This window comes from Drosophila sulfurigaster, chromosome 2L (genome assembly GCF_023558435.1).
Source record: "Drosophila sulfurigaster albostrigata strain 15112-1811.04 chromosome 2L, ASM2355843v2, whole genome shotgun sequence".
NCBI lineage: Eukaryota > Metazoa > Arthropoda > Insecta > Diptera > Drosophilidae > Drosophila > Drosophila sulfurigaster.
This window is the reverse complement of record NC_084881.1, coordinates 9,082,972-9,103,275: the sequence shown is the minus strand read 5'-3', so window position 1 is coordinate 9,103,275 and position 20,304 is coordinate 9,082,972. Positions and strand designations below refer to the sequence as shown.

The 20,304-nt window shown below is 41.1% G+C and overlaps 7 protein-coding genes across 8 annotated transcripts in view; 5 read left to right on the top strand and 2 right to left on the bottom strand.

Moving 5' to 3' along the window:
* LOC133848626 (uncharacterized) overlaps nt 1-20,304 on the bottom strand; it is a 177,253-nt gene that overhangs the window by 134,861 nt on the left and 22,088 nt on the right. The window lies entirely within an intron of this gene.
* Nucleotides 143-1,735, top strand: LOC133837620 (mitogen-activated protein kinase p38b). The gene has a single exon (XM_062268451.1). It carries the CDS (start codon nt 256-258, stop codon nt 1,342-1,344), a length of 1,089 nt encoding a protein of 362 aa, XP_062124435.1. The 5' UTR covers nt 143-255; the 3' UTR covers nt 1,345-1,735.
* Nucleotides 1,322-2,730, bottom strand: LOC133837647 (protein FRA10AC1 homolog). 2 transcript variants are annotated; one of them, XM_062268488.1, is made up of 2 exons: nt 2,199-2,724; nt 1,322-2,085 (listed from the first exon to the last, which is right to left on the bottom strand). In XM_062268488.1, exons 1-2 carry the CDS (start codon nt 2,640-2,642, stop codon nt 1,750-1,752), a joined length of 780 nt encoding a protein of 259 aa, XP_062124472.1. In that variant the 5' UTR covers nt 2,643-2,724; the 3' UTR covers nt 1,322-1,749. The 2 variants fall into 2 exon arrangements, with proteins under 2 accessions (XP_062124472.1, XP_062124480.1); XM_062268496.1 differs by having other exon boundaries at nt 1,966-2,100; nt 2,199-2,730.
* On the top strand, nt 3,488-9,643 carry LOC133850892 (retinal-specific phospholipid-transporting ATPase ABCA4). Its single transcript, XM_062287140.1, has 14 exons — nt 3,488-3,756; nt 3,980-4,100; nt 4,163-4,363; nt 4,423-4,893; nt 4,953-5,105; nt 5,167-5,345; nt 5,406-5,622; nt 5,682-5,982; nt 6,048-6,360; nt 6,424-6,575; nt 6,646-6,829; nt 7,092-7,968; nt 8,031-9,045; nt 9,098-9,643. Exons 2-14 carry the CDS (start codon nt 3,989-3,991, stop codon nt 9,513-9,515), a joined length of 4,593 nt encoding a protein of 1,530 aa, XP_062143124.1. The 5' UTR covers nt 3,488-3,756; nt 3,980-3,988; the 3' UTR covers nt 9,516-9,643.
* Nucleotides 10,723-11,217, top strand: LOC133850890 (uncharacterized). Its single transcript, XM_062287138.1, has 2 exons — nt 10,723-10,998; nt 11,074-11,217. The coding sequence occupies exons 1-2, from the start codon at nt 10,862-10,864 to the stop codon at nt 11,138-11,140; spliced, it is 204 nt and encodes a 67-aa protein (XP_062143122.1). The 5' UTR covers nt 10,723-10,861; the 3' UTR covers nt 11,141-11,217.
* Nucleotides 11,313-13,146, top strand: LOC133850889 (E3 SUMO-protein ligase ZBED1). The gene is given in 3 exon segments (XM_062287137.1): nt 11,313-11,456; nt 11,517-12,948; nt 12,950-13,146. Coding segments are annotated over 3 exon segments (1,587 nt in total). The 5' UTR covers nt 11,313-11,412; the 3' UTR covers nt 13,061-13,146.
* Nucleotides 13,423-19,780, top strand: LOC133850888 (brefeldin A-inhibited guanine nucleotide-exchange protein 1). The gene is made up of 5 exons (XM_062287136.1): nt 13,423-14,622; nt 14,764-15,602; nt 15,664-17,484; nt 17,542-19,068; nt 19,130-19,780. Exons 1-5 carry the CDS (start codon nt 13,821-13,823, stop codon nt 19,277-19,279), a joined length of 5,139 nt encoding a protein of 1,712 aa, XP_062143120.1. The 5' UTR covers nt 13,423-13,820; the 3' UTR covers nt 19,280-19,780.

Genomic DNA, 20,304 nt, shown 5'->3' with positions numbered 1-20,304 from the left:
TGATACAGTGGGCGATGCAAAGTTTACAAACTGTAGCGAAAGCTCGCGCCAACCAGCTGTTACCTCCAAATATCGACTAATGTCGATACATAGAATATATACGAAAATCGATTGTTGGCCATCGATGAATAGAATATTTTTGATCGATGCTTTTTACATCACTAAAAGAAGAAGCATTCCTTCGTGAAATAAAGAAAAATATAATCCAAAATTCAGTGCGATCCAAGATAATCACAGCAACAAGAACAACGAAAAATGCCGAAGTTCTACAAGCTTGACATAAACCGCACTGAATGGGAAATACCCGAAACATACCAGAACCTGCAGCCAGTGGGACAAGGTGCTTATGGTCAGGTGTGCAAAGCACTAGTGCGAGGCACCAGCACAAAGGTGGCGATTAAGAAGTTAGCCCGCCCCTTTCAATCTGCAGTGCACGCCAAACGCACCTATCGCGAGCTACGCCTACTGAAGCATATGGATCACGAGAATGTGATTGGTCTGCTAGATGTATTCCACCCTGGTCAGCCAGCTGATTCATTGGAACAGTTTCAGCAGGTCTATATGGTGACGCATCTGATGGATGCCGATCTTAATAACATTATACGCACGCAAAAACTCTCCGATGAGCATGTGCAATTCCTGGTCTATCAGATCCTGCGAGGTCTCAAGTATATACACAGCGCTGGTGTTATCCATCGTGATCTGAAGCCTTCCAATCTGGCTGTGAACGAGGATTGTGAGCTGCGCATCCTAGATTTCGGTCTGGCACGTCCAGCTGAGAGTGAAATGACGGGTTATGTGGCTACGCGTTGGTATCGGGCACCCGAAATCATGCTTAACTGGATGCACTACAATCAGACAGTGGACATTTGGTCGGTGGGCTGTATTATGGCTGAGCTGTTGACTGGACGTACTCTTTTTCCAGGCACCGATCACATACATCAGCTCAACCTGATCATGGAGGTGCTGGGAACACCCAACGATGAGTTTATGAACAAGATATCCTCAGAGAGCGCTCGCACCTACATTCGTTCATTGCCGGTGATGCCGCGCCGCAGTTTCCGTGATGTGTTCCGTGGTGCCAATCCACTGGCCATTGATTTGCTGGAGAAAATGCTGGAATTGGATGCAGAGAAACGTATTACGGCTGAGCAGGCACTGGCTCATCCGTATATGGAGAAATGGCATGATCCCAGCGATGAGGCCACATCGACGTTGTACGATCAAAGTTTCGAGGAGAACGAGCTGCCAGTGGAAAAGTGGAAAGAGCTGGTCTTCACCGAAGTGAGTGGCTTCAAACCGCCAAAGGCTTTTGCAGAACTTTTGCCGCAGGCCCAACAATAAAAGGATGAGAAGGAATTACTATAGCACAACACAGCAACGAACTAAAAAAAGTCAATAAATGATGCTACACATTTAGTTTTTAACTAGCGAGAGTCCAATCGTATTCGTAACTGTTTCTAAAACAACAAACGTCACACAGCCTTACAATGTCCAGTTTAACTCTACTTTTTTTGGTGTTGGTATTTAACTTTAAACTTTTGTGTATTGTATAAATGTAAATGTTTGTATGTATCTATACTTATTATGTACAAGACAAGGAAAGGTCAATGCGGGATTGGTCTGAAGTGATGGGCCATCCTTCAGCCATAGTTTAGAGAAGAGCAAAAGCTCCAAATAATAAATATATAAAAGTGCTATTGTGTTTACAACAGTTCTTCTTTCCAAAACCAAAGCCTGCTCTTTCATTTACATCAGCAAATCTTCTAGATAACGCTCGAATTCCTGTTCTCGCGATGGCTGCTCTTTGCTCATATCCAGTTGCTTACTCCAGATTTGATCATCTGCAACTTCGTCGCTGTTTTTCGAGGTTACAGTTGGCTCGTCATCATTTGAGGCATCTTCTGAGGGTTGCGTTTGTTGCTCTTCCAGTTCTTCGCTCGACACATCATCTTCATTTAACTTTCGCTTTTTGTGCTTTCTTTCGGCTCTACGTTCTTCCCTCTCCCGTCGTCGTTGGCGTTTGTGTTCTTTTTTCTTTGTACGATAGTTTAGTTGCTCCGTATGTATTGGACACAGACGTACCTATGTATGTAAGACATTAATTGAATTTTTAAAACAGAAAAAGTGGCTCCCAAAAAGTACTCAACTTCATTACATTCCCTAATTATTATAATTATATATGTTCGTTTTTTTACCTTCACTAATGCATTTTGAGGAGCCCCATTTTCAAGGTATTTGAAGTTAACTTCCCAGCTGCGCAAACCTTCGCGCTCTCCACAATGTCGACTGCCGCATTGGAATTGTCCCAAACCTGTGACAACTTCCTGTTCGGTGCGCCAACGCAAGGCAATTTTATTCTCCTTGTAGCGTGTGAGGTCCGCAATGCAGTATTCTTTGAAGAGCTTACGATAATAGCGTAATGCCAGTCGCTGCTCCCAGGTTAATGTGTCAATGTCTTCATCCTCTTCATTCCAGAGAAATCGATGGTTCTCCCGTATAACGTCAATATCTCGCTTGTGTTTACGTGATTCAGTTTCAGCTGCTGTGGGCAGCACAAAATGACTAAGAATATAGTTGTGACGTTCTTTGGCGGACAGTTTATCGAGGTTTATAGGAAATAATGTTGATTTATTGCTCATTTTTGTTTATTTTCTATTTTGGAGCGAGCGTGACCGCAATTTTAATTTAGGAATATACTATATTTCACAACAGAATGTACCAAAATTGCTTGCTAAATAAATCGATATTATTAATCGAATAGTTCCATAAGACAAACATACATACATATGTATGACGGTACACACGGATTTAAGTCAAATTCATATTCAACATTAATAATGATGTACATATGTATGTATGTTTGTATATTGAATGTTCAAAGCTTCTCTTATCAAAAATAAATTTGGATTTTCAATGCAACAACGGCATTTTTATTTCTTTTCGCTCTCATTGTCTAATTAGCGGTAGACTTTTTCTAGTAACACAAATATTGTTTCTTATTTCTATATGATTTATATAATTTTTTCCATCATCCATCCTGTTTCTTTTTTTAACCATCTTCTTGAAAGTTAATGAAAACATAATAATGAAAATAGAGTGCACAAAAAAATTATATCTACTCATCTACTAATAAATAAATAATACGTAATAATTTGTTAACAGTAAGGTTTGTTTTGAACCAGTTCAGTGAAATTTGCCGGAAAAAAACGGCAGTTTGAAATCGATATTTATCGAATAATTAATAAATGTGCAATTGAGAAAAATAAATAGAAATTAAACTTAATTTTCAAAAAATCGCTACTTACTACAACTAATAATTACTTGAAGCCGGGTTTTAAATTCTTCAAGTATAACCCTCTATTATAGTCGTTGAAAATGTCAAATGAGGGTGCTAGTTGCGCATCCTCATTTGACATTTACAACGTATAGTAACTATTCGATATATATAGTAACTATTCGATTTCTTTCGATAAGTTCATTGTCTGCAGTGTATAAAAATATCTACAGCAGGTTACGCCTTGTTATGTCTGAAAAATGAGTGATGTACTTAATTAACAATTTAAAACAAAATGGCTTGTAGTTGCAGTCCGTTATTTTATGTGTTCTGGCGCAAGAACTGGCTGTATTTGTCATATAATAAAATATCATTGTTTATCGTTCTATTGGGATGGATTCTTGTAATTTTCGCATATTTGCACTGGACAAACAGTCCAGTTCAATTACGAATGGAAAACTACGAAACAAAAAAACTTTGTAAGTCTAATGCACTAAGCTGTTGCATTATCTACGAATACTTTATCAGCATACATATATTTACTTATTATTGTTTGTTTGACTTTGTACATACATATGTACATATGTACATGTGTACAACTGATTGAAGCTCATTAATATGCCAATCTTTTGTTAATCTCATTAGTGTATTGTATTCGGCACAATTGGTAACAAAATTTTGTTTTGTTTACTTTATTTTTAGCATGACCTGATGGACTACTTTCCCCAAGGAAATTATGACTGGATATATTATGCGCCCAACAATGATAATGAGAGATTGATAATTGAGGAATTGGGAGCACGGTTCTCAATACAGGCAGCAAGTACGTATAAGATTAAATTAAATTTATAAAAATTAATTCTATATTTTTTAAATGCATTGCAGGTTTTAAAGGATACAACAGCAGCTCAGAGATGCAAGCGGACATGGAGGAGGATTGTAGAGCTAGATGCTTCTCTATTGATTTCAAAGAAGTTCCCGACACAGCGACAGAAGGACCCTTTAAATACAGCTTGAGTTCGAATCAAATGCGAACTTCGCCAAAGAAACGATTCGTTAATGACGATGAAATCAATCACCAGAAAGGTACTCATTTATATAATTTCCTTTGTTTTTTGTTTATAATATCTTTCTTTGTCTTGCAGATAGTGATGAATATATACGATCTGGTTTCCTTACGCTGCAGTTAGCAATTGATCAACTGTATGTGGAGAATCGTGGAATGACTACAAATTATGATGTGCGGCTGGGAGCAATGGCTAATCTGGAGGTTAGCAATTCGGATAGCTATCGTCTCAACAACTGCGGCACACTGATGAGCATATTGTTTAGTGTCTTATTGCTCAGCACATTTGTTGTGCCCTTTGTCGAGGAAAAACAGAATGGTCTCAAAGAATTTCTCAATCTTGTCACTCCCATGAGCTTTTTGAATGGCCTGACCTTTTTCCTTATGCGCTTTTTCTACTACTGTATATTCCTTGCGGCAACTATGATATTGTCGTGGAAATACGCGGCCTTGGGCCTGGTCAGTTTTCCTTATATATTTATTCTGTATTTGTTGTATATTATTGCCAACATGTCGTATGCATATCTAATATCCGTTTGCTTTCACTCTGGTAAGTTATGTCAATGATAGAAAAAATTGAAGCATATATTTCATATATTGGTTTTACAGTGTTTTACGCCAAAATTGGTGGATTAATGTTGCTCATCATTCCGTATGTGTTTAGCTTTGTCCGTAGCTGGTTAACTAAGCTGGCATTCTATTTGTTCTGTACCAACTCATTCCTGGAAGGTCTTGATATCTTTCAGACCTTCAGTAACAAACGTAAGTAGATACTACAAAGCAGTTTTAAAGACTTTCTAAAATTTACTTTTATAACTTACAGATCGCCACTTCACCGGCGCTGATCTATTTCATGTTATCAAAGACGATTCGAGTCGTCTTTTTTCTGTGTATATTGTTCTGATATTCCAGACAATTCTTTATGCAGTGCTTTACAACTACCTTGTTTGTGTTTTTCCTGGTCCTGGCGGCCTTAAACGCCCATTGTTCTTTTTCTTAAATGTAAGTGGCGCACATTTTTAAAAATTCGCAAATGAAAGCTAATATTTTGTTTATTCATAGCCCGATACTTACAAGAAAAGGCAGCGAAATGAATATACGACATCACCACGTGGCACTCAAGCTATCATCATCAGTGATCTCTGCAAAAGATTCCAGACAAGCAAACGCGAAACTCAAATTGCAGACCATTTAAATATGACAATCAATAACAAAGAGATCACCGTATTGTTGGGGCATAATGGTGCCGGTAAGACGACCATGATGAACATGATAATGGGTAAGATGATAATAAATGTTTCCTTATTTGCTTAAACGTAATCTTCAATCTGTTTACAGGACTTGTGCCAAAAGATTCGGGTAAAATTGTTGTTTGCAGCGAACGAGATGTGTCTTCGTATCGTCATCTAATTGGCTTTTGTCCGCAACACAGTGTCTTTATGAGCTATATGACATGCCAGCAACATCTCGAGTTTTTTGCCCAGCTCCGCGGTGCCAAGCGTTCCGAGGCCCGAGAGTGGGCCAAAATTAAGTTAGAAAAACTTAAACTGACCGAGAAGGCAGACCAGTATGGTGAACATCTGTCGGGCGGCATGAAAAGGCGTCTATCGCTTGGTATTGCGATCGCAGGCCATACAAAGTAAATTGATGTTGTTTTCCTATGTGCAATTGAAAATTCCAAAATATTTTTGTTTCTATTTGCAGAATTGTAATTCTAGACGAACCATCTTCTGGTCTAGACATTGAATCACGTCGCGAACTGTGGGATATATTGCTCACATTGCGCAAAGAGAAGGCTATATTGGTGACTACACATTACATGGAAGAGGCAGAAGTACTGGGCGATACCATCTGTATTCTAGCCAATGGAAAACTACAGGCAAACGGTACGCCATTGCAATTGAAACGCAGACTAGGCAGCGGATATCGCTTGAAGCTAGAAGCCCACGAAACGAAATTCCAGGAAAATGAAACATTGGAAATAATCAGACGTTTCATACCCAATGCTTGTGTGCAGGTTACTTATTTAATGAATAACAAAATTAAGTCATCAATTCTTAATAATTTTCCAACTTATTAGAGCGTTGTAAAGCCTACGGTTAACATATGTCTGCCATATGATTATCAATCGAAATTCCATGAAATGTTACACTGTTTGGAATCGAATAGAGTTATGTTGGGCATCGAAACAATCTCGATTACGGATACCACATTGGAAACTGTATTTCTGAAGTAGGTTACAATTTCCACAAATCTCATTTATTACAATTATTCGATTATTTAAAATGCATATGAATTTTAGTTGTGCTGGCGAAACAGATCAAGTGGATACCCCAGATATTGGAATACGTAATGATGGACCACTGCTAACCGTGCCATATAAACGCCTGGTACACAATCAACCCAATTGGAGACAGTTGTGGTCCGCGGTTTTCTACAAAAAATTTACCTTTTTATTCAACGAATGGCGATATGCTAGTTGTATGGTTAGTATGCACAACTGTACTTGTGATAAGCACCCCTTTTTGTTGATAAATAACAAGTGCATGTATATGCATCTACCCATGATTCATTATTCACCCCTATATTGTATGTAACAGGCATTATTTTTATTCGGCTTTTTGAAAAATGTAATGACCACTTGTAAACCTTTTAACTTACAAATTCCACTAGCAGCCGAGTAATTTAAAAACACGAAAAAGGGTCAGTCTAACGATTGAAATATTAAATTTGGTTTTTTTTTTACAGTTAAGCCTACCATTGCTGCTCGTCTGTGGAGTCATTCTACAAATGCACGCGATGTCCATAGTCACTAATGATGACGTATTGCCTTTAAATCTGAAACAGATGCGCGCGGGCAGTGTTTACATCTACAATCCGACGGGTCATCACGACGCAATGGAGCAGCGCCTACGCCAGTTTATAGAACAGAATGGTCTCAATGCGAAAACTTTAACGCTGCGTAGCAATCTGGATGGTGCATCATCGTCAGAAGCCATTAATGATGAACTCTTGCAGTTGCAACAAGAGAATTTACCTGCATTTCTGGAAGATACAATTGGGTTAGTTGCCATAGAAGATACCGGGGACAGAGCCAGCTTAACGATATTGTACGCTACAAATCGATACCACAGCACCGTCATGCTTATCAATATGGTGAACACGTGCATACTGCAGGTGTCTAGTTCCCGAAAAGACATATATATACAGACGGTGTACGTGCCCATTAGGCGCTTTATTGCCGACGTCAGTTCGGGGCGACTGGAGTACTACGCTGTCGTTGTATCAGCTGCAATGTTCTTCAGCATGTTTTACTACATTTCCTTGCCCTTCCGAGAGAATGCTAATGGCTTCCGGCAGTTGCAAGCTATGTCGCGTTATAATTTTTGGTTCTCCACATTTGCCTTTGACGTTATCATGCATGGCACACTCTGTGTGGCATTGTTTCTAATACAGCAGTTGATAATGCCCGCAGAGCTCTACAAGACCGAAGATCTTCAGAGTATAGTACTTAGCATATTCTTCTACGGCTGCAGCTATCTACCCATTTTATATGCTTTAGGCAATAGCTTCAAATCCATATCAACCATATCAACATATCTACTGCTTATGCTTATCATCTCTCGTGAGTACTCGAACGTCTGCCAAGCCCGTATCTGGAGTTTATTATTTTTTATATGCTTTCAGAAATTGCACCGCTGATCACATCCGGAAATTTACAAGCAATGAAACAGCACGCCACAGAAATTGGTTTCTTACGTTTCCTTCCCGACTTCAATTTGAATCATCAATTGCGAATCATAAATGAGAATTTTATATCACGGAGAAGCCATTCCTCGAAGGCAGTTATGGAACCCACCGGCATATTTTTTGTATATGCGCTTTTTGTATGCACCGCCGTCATGTCTTTCTTTGTGATTATTCTAGAGAATATGTATCATTGCCAGCGGATATGGGATTTCTTACAGTGTCAATCATGTACAAAACCGCCGAAAAGTGGCACTGTGACTAGCATTGATCCCCAATTGGCAATGGATTGCCTTGATGACTGCGTGCGAGAGGAGAAGCGCGCCAAGCAGCTGTTAAATGAAGGACAAAGGACGGTGCAAGAATATCCACTGATTGTCAACGATCTGCGTAAGAGTTATGCTGGAAAACCGGCTGTCAATGGTCTTGGATTTGTTGTTGAGCGAGGGGAATGCTTTGGTCTGCTCGGTGTGAATGGTGCGGGCAAAACAAGCACGTTTCAAATGATTACCGCAAATTCGGTAATCGACAAGGGTCAGATACAGATAGATGGCATTGATATAAAACAGAATGAGGTGACTTATCGTCAACAATTTGGCTACTGTCCGCAGTACGACGCACTGAACAAATTCATGACTGCGCAGCAGTGTCTGCATTATATGGCATTGTTGCGTGGTCTGAGTACAAATAAGAATGATATGTCTGGAGTGGATTCTAATGTGCAATTCTGGTTGCAAAAAATGAACCTGCAGAAATATCAGCATGTCCAGGTGCGCAATTATTCGGGAGGCACGAAGCGTAAACTTCTGGCAGCTATGGCCATGATCGGTGCTCCATCATTAGTTCTCTTGGATGAGCCAACAACGGGGGTCGATCCCATATCACGACGCTTTTTGTGGCAATGTATCAAAGATTTCCAGGACAAGGATAGAACTGTGGTGCTCACATCGCACAGGTGAGTGCATGTCTTGTGATGTTAAGTACAGTTAAAATCATGTTTCTTTCAGTATGGATGAATGCGAGGAGCTCTGCAATCGTTTGGCTATTATGGCTGATGGCAAATTCAAATGTGTCAACAATATTTGCGCCCTAAAAAGGTTAAGTGGATTTACCATTAAACTGAAAATGAAAATTGATACTGAAACGGAGACCAACACTTTAAAGATAACCAACACTTTAAAGAACCATTTCGAGAACTTGGATTTACGTGAAAGTCATGCGGGAACATTAACATATTTTGTGAAAACCAATGAGCAAATAATATGGTCGAATGTATTTAAAATAATGAAAGACTATCAAGCTGATGAATTAAGTGAACTTGTTGAGTATTACTCTGTGAATGAGTGCACACTGGAAGACATATTTTTGAAATTCGAAAAACAAAAATCATCCCAGCGGGCAGAGTCGATAGTGGAGTACGTTTGATTCTGCCCGCAAGTATTCTAATTCTAATTAACATTATTTGTAAGGATTTGTGAGTCCTTTTGCATATACATATACATTTTTGCATTAAATCATATATTTCATACAATATATTTAACATATACGAGAAAGTCGTTATTTATCATTTATGTATCATTGTTCCCTGAAACGTATTTATATAAATACATATATACATATGTATGTATGTATGTTCAATTTAAACATAGCAAGGGCAATAGATACCGATAAAGCTTAAAACTTCCAGGTAATCTTATTTTGGTCTCATGTGAAGTCATTTAAAAGTATGAACACGTAAGCAAAGCATATTTTTGTTTGACAGTATTAAATACATTCGAAGTAGATGAAGACTTCAGTGCTTAAATATTTTAAAAATTATTGTTTACCAGATTATCTACTAATGGCTTCAGATGTTTAATTTATATTTTAATTACATATTTGAATTATTACTTATACAATACAAGTTGGTTGACGGTGTGAAGAGAAGTTATTACAGACATTTCTACTTTTCTCTAAAGGGATATTGAAAACGGTAACAATCAATAAATAATGTAAGTGTTTATTCTTGATTGAAGAAAGCCATGAGGACTTGCCAAAAAAAATTCTGACTTTGGCGATAATAATTTCTTTTTTTTTGAGTTTTAAGTTACCACCCGACCCATGGGGATAATAATTTCTATGGTGAAAATTTTCATTTGTTAAATTTTGCAAACCATTATTTTATTTCGTACACTATGTATGTAGTTTGTACGAGAAAGTTTTGATAAGCTTCGATAGTGACAAGAGAAACATCGATTGCTTAAGTATTGAAAACATCGAAACATCGATTTTACAATCGATAACTTCTCATTGGCGCGTAATAACACACATATATATGTACATATATACATGACAAGTACGAATAAAATTATAAATGTCAGTAAGAGATTTGTATTTTCACAACTTACATACATTGTATTGTAGTTACCTTAAGATGGCCGCAGGTTACTGATAACACATCATAAAATTATGTCTCATGCTCTGTTATTACATTTCCACCATTTACCAATGCAGGTACCAGTTTTTGTAAGCCAATTACTTTCGCCTACTTCTTATTGTCACAAAACCAAAATAACTGGGAATATTTTGTATATTTTTCTACTCATGGAATTGGCTTATTTGTATTTTGCAAGAAAATGTAGCACACTGACTGAAGTGAAATATTTAATCTACTTATGGCCACATTGACAAAAAAAAATTATATATTCATTAATAGCAATGGTACTTCTTGGTATATTTTGTAATGCAGCTTGCGGCCACACTGCACGTAGACGCATAAATAAACAACATAAATGGCGCGTAGCAAAATTTGGAAATATTACGATAAATTGGATCTTCAGACAGCACAATGCCTCCTATGCGAAAAGATTATCAAAACCAGTGGAAACACCTCCAACCTGATGAAGCACATGAAAACCCATCCTACCATGTAAGACCCCAAGGCCATAATCTCGCGTCTATCGGCCGCATTAGATTCTACTAAACGTTGCGTTTTTAATTGCAGAGATGTTAATGATCACCAGTCGATTGTAGTGCGGGGGAATGTTGAAAAGGGACTCAATGCCCCTTAAAACACGGGGCAAAAAGATATTAAAATATGCATCCATTAAGGTTAAGTCCGAGCCAAAGCGTGAACATAATTCTGACCCAGTGGGCGACATGGATGTGAACATGATTGAGTTTGTGGATGCCGAAGCACACGCTGCGGTGGAGAGCGTTGTGAATGAAGAAACATATGCCAATTGGACCACAGCAGAAACAGAATCAGCAGCCGAGACTGTAAGTGCGGCAGACATAATTGAATTTGAGCCAAAAGAGGCGCAGTATCAAAGCGATCAACAGCATGAGCAACATGAAGACTTTTTTGCCAGAGTTGGACGATATAAAGTAAGCACTTATCAATCATGCTAAGTTGTAAACTGAGCTAAGCAATTACTTTCTTTACAGCGACTGTCAAAGTGTGTACAGTAGCGTTTACCATGATAACCTCGCCTACTTTGTGTGCCGCGATAAACAGCCATTAGATATCATTAAAGGCGAGGGTTTCAAGCGCTTCACCCAAGTGCTCTGCCCATCTTTCCAGCTGCCTAGCATTAAGCAACTGGGCACACGCATCGCGCAGAAAGCAGAGCTGCATACGACACAAATGCGACAGCAATTGGGTAACATGCAAACACTTTCGCTAAGCTGCAACATCAATCAAGCCAACAGCACTGCAGAGCTATCTTATCTGGAGGTAGCTGCACATTACCATGAGGGAGTACATCGGAGGTCGCGGACACTTTCAGTACAAGCACTGCCCATGCAGTACAATACCAGCAGTATTGTGGAGCGCTTGGAACGCATTTGTCAGCGTTTTGAGATCAACAAGTCAAAAATTATGTGCATCGTCAGTCGGAGCAACCGAATGCTGGAAAATGCAGTTGCCACATTGCTGGGCAGTCAACGGCATGTGCCTTGCTTTGCGCAGTTACTGGAAACGATTCTGGAATCTGTGGTACAACGCCAAGAGTTCAGTGAACTATGCGATAAGGTGCGTCGCCGTGTTGCCCACCAATTGAGTAACAGCTTAACGACGACACATGTAAAGCTGGATGTTAATGGGCGTGCTATAAGCAGCTACGAGATGCTTGAACTGTATGTGCGTCATACTACGCATACATCGCACAAATTACAGAATCCGAATTCCGAATTGTCGACAATTGATGCAACGACACCTGCCTTGAATAATGATGAAATCGAGCTGGCTTTGGAGTTGCTAAGTGTGTTGGGCCCATTGGCCAGTGCTGTGCGACAGGTGTGTGGTTCGAGTATATCTTCGTATCCCTGTGCTAGTAACGCTCTGCCCATATTATACACAATTCTTAACGAACTGAAGCAGCCGGAGAATGTTAATCAACAACAACATCAAATCGCATATGAAATGCGATTGTTTGTGATCAAGCAGTTGGAAGAGTGTTTTGACGGATTGGAGAAAAATATGATGTTGGCCATGTCAAGTTTACTAGATCCACGTTTTCGAAATATGCCGTTTCAGAGTGCGTCATTGATGGCTAAATATATGACACATTTGTACAATCTGTATGAAGAGAAAGTTGAAACAACGGCTGACGATTCGGATGATGAAACCACAACGGATGGCTATGATATTTGGTCTGCTTATAGAGCATTTTCACAGGAAAAGCATAAGCAAATCACCATGATTGGTGAGCAAGAGAATCAGGATGAGATCTCCAGCTATTTCTGTGCGAATATCAGCAGTTTGCAAACAGAACCATTGCTCTTGTGGAAGGATCTTGCCCAATTCCATCCATTTCTGCACAGTCTATCCAAGAAATATCTGCATATTCCTGCATCAGCGATTCCACCGGCCCGTCTTTTTTACAGCCTCTGGCGCTGAAGTGCTGGCACAACATAAAAAATTAATGAGCGAGCACATGAATAATGTGTTGCTTATGTCGGATTGCACTCAAGAAGAATGGAAATTATAGTGAATATATGTTTTTATAAATATAGGCAATTTTTATTTTAACATGATCTAAATAGTATTACAAATAAAAAAAATACATAACGATAATTGAGAGATTTTCAATTTTGGAATTAAATTGTTCAATATACATCAAACTGTAAGTTGCGGGTTCTTATCAGGCATGCAGTACGCCCTGGTTGTAGCTGTGTTGTAGCCCTGGGTAATTGTATAGTCATGCAGCTACAAATAATAATCGCGATTCGAAAGTTTTGAAACTAATTTTTTTGACTAATAACCAATGAGTTGATGTATAGCTGTAGATAGTTTGATAAATGAATTAAGTATATTATCGACTGCATCATTCCAATCGCAATCGATTATCGATGTCCAAACAGTCTGGCAATGTTGTTCAGCACTGATGACGTTTTTTCACGCATTGTATTTTTTTAAGCATATTTGATGTGGAAAATTTAAACAATTGCAATATGCAAAAACATATAACAATCAAATAACACACAGTGGGTGCCGACCAGTGTAGCAATCGAGCTAAGCAACACAACCCAACATACAGCAACAAAACACACGCCCTGTTTGTTGTGGTTCCGTTGTCGTCGTTTTGCAGCAGCGCGAAAGTGACCATCACACCATTGACAATCGCTATCCACAAACGCCGTCGCCGTCTCACCACTTCACCAAGACTGTAATTAGTAAAAGAGGAAGACATCAACGAGAACAGCAACAACAAAACAAAAGTATAGAACGACCTTGGAGTTGCATACAATATGCAAAGTAACTCCACGAAAACTAAGGAAATGTTTATTGTGCGTGCTTTAGAAAAAATCCTTGCCGATAAGGACATACGGCGTTCACATCACTCGCAGCTGAAAAAGTCCTGCGACACAGCGCTTGAACAGATCAAAGCAGAGCTCATCCAAGCCGGCCAAATCGCCGAGGGCAATGAGCTGCCCTGCGCAGCGCTACCGTTGCCCAAAAATGATGCTGCGAGCATCATCAATGCAGAAACCTATTTTCTACCCTTCGAACTCGCCTGTAAGAGTCGCTCACCGCGCATTGTGGTCACCGCTTTGGATTGCCTGCAGAAACTCATTGCTTATGGACATTTGACGGGTGCCATTCAAGACTCGGCGAATCCAGGACATTTGCTGATCGATCGCATTGTTATTACCATCTATGGCTGCTTCAATGGCCCCCAGACGGACGAGGGAGTTCAACTGCAGATCATCAAGGCACTGCTTACGGTCGTGACGTCACAGCATGTTGAAATCCATGAGTTTACCCTGCTGCAGGCAGTGCGCACCTGCTATGACATATATTTGTCTAGCCGTAATCTGGTGAATCAAACGACAGCACGAGCGACGCTCACCCAAATGTTGAATGTGATCTTTGCGCGCATGGAGAATCAAGTATACGAGGTGGCAGCAACACCAACTCCCACAACGGTGGCGGCATTAAATGGTGGCATCAACAGTCCGGACAACACGGAGGATATGCCGGCAGTGACGACCGAAGGAGCGGACAGTGATGAAGCAATTGCCTCTGAGCTACTGGCTGAGATAATAACAGGTGACTAATCGATTACGCTTCATTGCGATAAGAATGTAATGCAAAAATATCGATATGCTTAAAATTTAATTTTATTAGCGCAGTTAGGTTTTGCAATATCGATTTTTGAATTGAAATCTTAAATTATTCCTTATATTACAGCTGCTTTCAATGAGGCCATGAAAGAGCAGAGTACGGCTGAGGAACTAGCCGAGGTGGAGCCCACTGTGAATGGCAATGGCTCGGTGGATTCCTCGCATTCGGATCACGACAGCGTGGAGCTCCATAGCGAGAATGATGCCATAGTAACGGCTAAATTTACACACATCCTGCAAAAAGACGCCTTCTTGGTGTTCCGCGCCTTGTGCAAGCTATCCATGAAGCCGTTGCCCGAAGGTCAGCCGGATCCTAAGTCGCATGAGCTGCGATCGAAAGTGTTGTCACTGCATCTATTGCTGCTTATACTGCAGAATGCTGGGCCTGTCTTCCGTTCCAACGAGATGTTCATCATGGCCATCAAGCAATACCTATGTGTGGCACTGTCCAACAATGGCGTTAGTCTGGTGGCCGAAGTTTTTGAGTTGTCGCTTTCTATATTTGTGGCACTCCTGTCAAACTTTAAGGTTCATCTGAAGCGCCAGATTGAGGTCTTCTTCAAGGAAATCTTTCTTAATATTCTGGAGGCCAGCTCTAGTTCATTCGAGCACAAATGGATGGTCATACAGGCTCTGACACGCATTTGCGCCGATGCCCAGTCTGTGGTGGACATTTATGTGAATTACGATTGCGATTTTTCTGCTGCTAACTTATTCGAGCGGCTGGTCAATGATTTATCCAAAATTGCCCAGGGACGACAAGCACTGGAACTCGGTGCCAATCCTATGCAGGAGAAATCAATGCGTATACGTGGCTTGGAATGTCTCGTCTCCATATTAAAGTGTATGGTCGAATGGAGCAAGGATCTGTACGTGAATCCCAATATGCCAGCGCCTGCTTTGCAAGTATGTAATATTGTAGTTTTGCAAAAAGAACCGAGCCATAATCGATGCAATTATTTTTCAGGTGCAAGCCCTGCAGTCACCGACACAGGACTCGCAGGTCACTGACAATGTGGACTCGCTATCTGCGCATAATTCGAGCCTGCGCTCAACTCACGGTGGCTCGAGTCACAGCCTCAACTCTTATGGTAGCGCCAAGAATCAAGAGCTGTTGGATTTACCCGAGGCACTCGAAGAACGCAAGATGCGCAAAGAGGTGATGGAAACGGGCATTGAGCTGTTCAATCGCAAGCCACAGAAGGGTGTGCAATTTTTGCAGGAGAAACAGCTGCTGGGCAGCACTTGTCAAGATATCGCGCGTTGGCTGCATGAAGATGAGCGCCTCGACAAAACCGTCATTGGCAACTATCTGGGCGAGAACGATGATCACTCAAAGGAGGTAATGTGCGCCTACATTGATGCCTTTGACTTTCGGCAACTGGAGGTGGTGGCCGCATTGCGCATTCTGCTCGAGGAATTTCGATTGCCCGGCGAGGCGCAAAAGATTGATCGGCTAATGGAGAAATTTGCGAGCAGATACTGCGAATGTAATCCACAGAATCAGTTATTCCAAATGGCTGATACTGTTTATGTGCTCGCCTTTAGCATCATTATGTTGACAACGGATCTGCATTCGCCGCAGGTAAAGCATAAAATGACCAAGGAGCAATACATCAAAATGAATCGCGGCATTGGCGATAGCAAGGACGATCTGCCCGAGGAATACTTATCATCCATTTATGATGAAATCGCCGAGCATGAAATCAAAATGAAGAACAATACTACAATGCTAATGGCACCAAAGCCAGTTGGCAAACAGCCCTTCATAACGGAGAAGCGACGCAAGCTGCTTTGGAATATGGAAATGGAGGTGATCTCGCTGACGGCCACCAATCTAATGCAGTCGGTTTCACATGTCAAATCGCCATTCACATCAGCTAAGCACTTGGAACATGTACGACCCATGTTCAAAATGGCATGGACACCGTTTCTGGCTGCCTTCTCTGTAGGTCTTCAAGACTGCGACGATCCAGAGATTGCAACGCTTTGCTTGGACGGCATACGTTGCGCCATACGCATCGCCTGCATCTTTCACATGTCGCTGGAGCGAGATGCTTACGTGCAGGCTTTGGCGCGTTTCACCTTATTGAACGCCAACTCGCCCATCAATGAGATGAAGGCCAAGAACATTGACACCATCAAGACGCTGATTATGGTCGCCCATACGGATGGCAATTACTTGGGCAGCAGCTGGCTGGACATTGTCAAATGCATCAGCCAATTGGAGCTGGCACAGTTGATTGGCACTGGAGTGCGGCCGCAGTTTCTATCAGGAGCACAGACCACGCTCAAGGATACACTTAATCCCAGCGTCAAGGAGCACATTGGCGAGACAAGCAGCCAGAGCGTTGTGGTGGCCGTGGATCGCATCTTTACCGGCTCCATGCGTCTCGATGGCGATGCCATTGTGGACTTTGTAAAGGCATTATGCCAAGTATCAGTGGATGAGCTCCAGCAGACCCAACCACGTATGTTCTCTCTGCAGAAGATCGTCGAGATTAGTTACTACAACATGGAGCGTATTCGATTGCAATGGTCCCGCATCTGGCAAGTGCTTGGCGAGCATTTTAATACGGTTGGCTGTAATAGCAACGAGGAGATTGCATTCTTTGCGCTGGATTCATTGCGTCAGCTTTCGATGAAGTTTATGGAGAAGGGTGAATTCAGCAACTTTCGTTTTCAAAAGGATTTCTTGCGTCCCTTTGAGCACATCATGAAGAAGAATAACTCGCCGGCAATACGCGACATGGTGGTGCGTTGCATTGCTCAGATGGTCAACTCCCAGGTAAGATAAGAATCTCTCTTGGCAAGCCATAGATATATGTGGAAATCTTTATTACAGGCGCACAACATTCGTTCCGGTTGGAAGAACATTTTTTCCATCTTCCATCTGGCTGCTGGTGACCACGAGGAGCCAATTGTTGAGTTGGCGTTCCAGACAACCGGCAAAATCATTGGCGATCTCTATCGGCGACAGTTTGCCGTCATGGTAGACTCTTTTCAGGATGCCGTTAAGTGTCTGTCGGAGTTTGCGTGCAATGCCCGCTTTCCGGACACTAGCATGGAGGCTATACGACTTGTGCGCAATTGCGCCCAATGTGTTCACGATGCTCCGCAATTGTTTGCCGAGCATGCGGGCATGGAGAACGATGCTTCTGTGGCCGAGGAGGATCGTGTTTGGGTTCGCGGCTGGTTCCCAATGCTCTTCTCTCTCTCCTGCGTGGTCAATCGCTGCAAGCTGGATGTGCGCACGCGCGGTCTCACTGTGTTGTTTGAGATTGTTAAGACGCACGGCGATAGCTTTAAGCCCAACTGGTGGAAGGATCTGTTCAATGTGATTTTCCGCATCTTTGACAACATGAAGCTGCCTGAGCATGTGACCGAGAAATCTGAATGGATGACTACGACTTGCAATCATGCACTGTATGCCATCATTGATGTGTTCACGCAATACTTTGATGTGCTTGGTCATTTGCTGCTCGAGGAGCTGTTCGCTCAGCTGCACTGGTGTGTCCAGCAGAACAATGAACAACTCGCACGCTCCGGCACCAATTGCCTTGAGAATCTGGTCATTTCGAATGGCTTCAAGTTCAATGAGGTCACCTGGGACAAAACATGTCAGTGCATATTGGACATTTTCAATGCAACGCTGCCCAAGGAGCTGCTCCACTGGCGTCCCACAAAGGGCAACGAACAGCTTCAGCAGCAACAGCAGCCTCGACGCGCCTCAACCACTCCACATTCCAATAACAGTGCACAGGAGCCTCCAGTTATGGCACTGGCACACAATCACTTTGAGGCGTTGCACATCAAATGTGTGGTGCAGTTGGAGCTGATACAGACGATGGACAACATTGTGTTCTTCCCAGCGACATCGCGCAAGGAGGATGCCGAGACATTGGCTCAGGCTGCAGCCGATCTCAGTGGTAGTCGTGGTGGTTCGACGCAATCGCAGCAATTGCAGCTGGATTGCCAGCGTGAGGAGCAGGGCATGTATGGATATTTGCGCACTCGACAACTGTTCACACTCGCTGAGTGTCTGATGCAATCGCATCGTTTTGCTAAACGCTTCAACGCCGATCAGGATCAGCGCAATCTACTGTGGCGTGCCGGCTTCAAGGGTTCGGTAAAACCCAATCTGCTCAAGCAGGAGACCGCATCGTTGGCCTGTGTGCTGCGCATCTTTTTCAAAATGTACGGCGACGAGAATCGTCGCAGTGACTGGCCGGGCATCGAGCAGGAGTTGGTGCAGGTATGCAAAGAGGCGCTGGGCTATTATCTGAGTCTGCAGAGCGAGGCGCATCGCGATGCCTGGACATCGCTACTGTTACTTATCTTGACGCGGTTGTTGAAGATGTCTGACGACCGGGTGAGTACTAATTAAATGATTTGATGACTTTTAAAGACTAATAATCTATCATCGCTTGCAGTTTGCCACACATGTCTCGAACTATTACAGCCTGCTCTGCGACATGATGTGCTTTGACCTGAAGCCCGAACTGAGAAGTGTCCTTAGACGCGTGTTTATGCGCATCGGTCCAGTATTCAATATAATGAACGTCAGTGTGAATATGAAATAGTCAAGGCGCTCCACTTACCAGTCACGCCCCGTTTGATGACCCCGCCTCCGTTAACGTTAATGTTACCGTTACGATCGATCATCTGCCCCCGTTCCCACACACGTACATCTCCAATTAGCACCGTTTTAGTTACGTATATATACTCCGATGTACATGCATATAGTATATATCTTGGCTTTATTGTTATCTTGCTTTTCCCATTGGCCTCCGAAAGCAGAGTTTATATTTTTATTATATATTTATATATACATATACATACATATGCAATTGTAATGTTTATAGGTTAAACAAAGTGTTGTTGTTTTATATAATGTTTACGCACACGCACGCATCGTTGCACCCACACTAAATGTGTGTGTGTGTGTGTGTGCGTACGCGTGAAAGGCTTTAATATGTGAGTATTTGTGAGTGTGAGTGTCACCTGTATGATCTATATTTTTTTCGGTTTTTCGTTCTGAATTTGGCAAAAGAAAATAATAAAAATGAAAATTATTGGTGTAACCATTTATTTGATTATTCACTACTAAATCTATTATTATCTATCTATTATTGTGTAGTATAAATAATAATAAACCTATGCTAATCTTTAGCCTGTATATTGCTAGTTTTAATTTAAATCAAATTATATATTTCAAATATATCTATTACAACAATAAGACTTGCAACTTTGTTTTCTTATATTTATTGAAACATTTCTCTAATATGACTCAAAGGCCTACAACGAATATTCGTAAAATATAGTAAGTCTATTAATTAATGTAGTTTCGTTTGATTGCTCATTCAATCTTGTTCGTTATAAATAAAAAGAACACTAAAGAACAAATAAAAATCAAAATAAAAATAAATTGAAAATGACACATAGAAATACGGTCTCAATAAAAGGATTTAATATTGGATTTTAATAACATTTATACTATAATGTATAGAGAAGGGTGGAAACACGAAACTCATTTAATTGTAGTAGAATTTATGAATTTATTTCAGTAAGTATTTATTTAAAGTACAAATACCTGATTTAATATTTC

Coding starts and splice junctions, on each gene's coding strand:
- LOC133837620 (XM_062268451.1), top strand. CDS start 256: ATGCCGAAGTTCTACAAGCTTGACATAAACCGCACTGAATGGGAAATA.
- LOC133837647 (XM_062268488.1), bottom strand. CDS start 2,642: ATGAGCAATAAATCAACATTATTTCCTATAAACCTCGATAAACTGTCC. Junction 2,086..2,198: donor CTCAAAATGCATTAGTGAAG/GTAAAAAAACGA, acceptor TTACATACATAG/GTACGTCTGTGTCCAATACA.
- LOC133850892 (XM_062287140.1), top strand. CDS start 3,989: ATGGACTACTTTCCCCAAGGAAATTATGACTGGATATATTATGCGCCC. Junction 4,101..4,162: donor GTTCTCAATACAGGCAGCAA/GTACGTATAAGA, acceptor AATGCATTGCAG/GTTTTAAAGGATACAACAGC. Junction 4,894..4,952: donor ATCCGTTTGCTTTCACTCTG/GTAAGTTATGTC, acceptor TTGGTTTTACAG/TGTTTTACGCCAAAATTGGT.
- LOC133850890 (XM_062287138.1), top strand. CDS start 10,862: ATGGCGCGTAGCAAAATTTGGAAATATTACGATAAATTGGATCTTCAG. Junction 10,999..11,073: donor ATGAAAACCCATCCTACCAT/GTAAGACCCCAA, acceptor TTTTAATTGCAG/AGATGTTAATGATCACCAGT.
- LOC133850888 (XM_062287136.1), top strand. CDS start 13,821: ATGCAAAGTAACTCCACGAAAACTAAGGAAATGTTTATTGTGCGTGCT. Junction 17,485..17,541: donor CTCAGATGGTCAACTCCCAG/GTAAGATAAGAA, acceptor TCTTTATTACAG/GCGCACAACATTCGTTCCGG. Junction 19,069..19,129: donor TGAAGATGTCTGACGACCGG/GTGAGTACTAAT, acceptor CATCGCTTGCAG/TTTGCCACACATGTCTCGAA.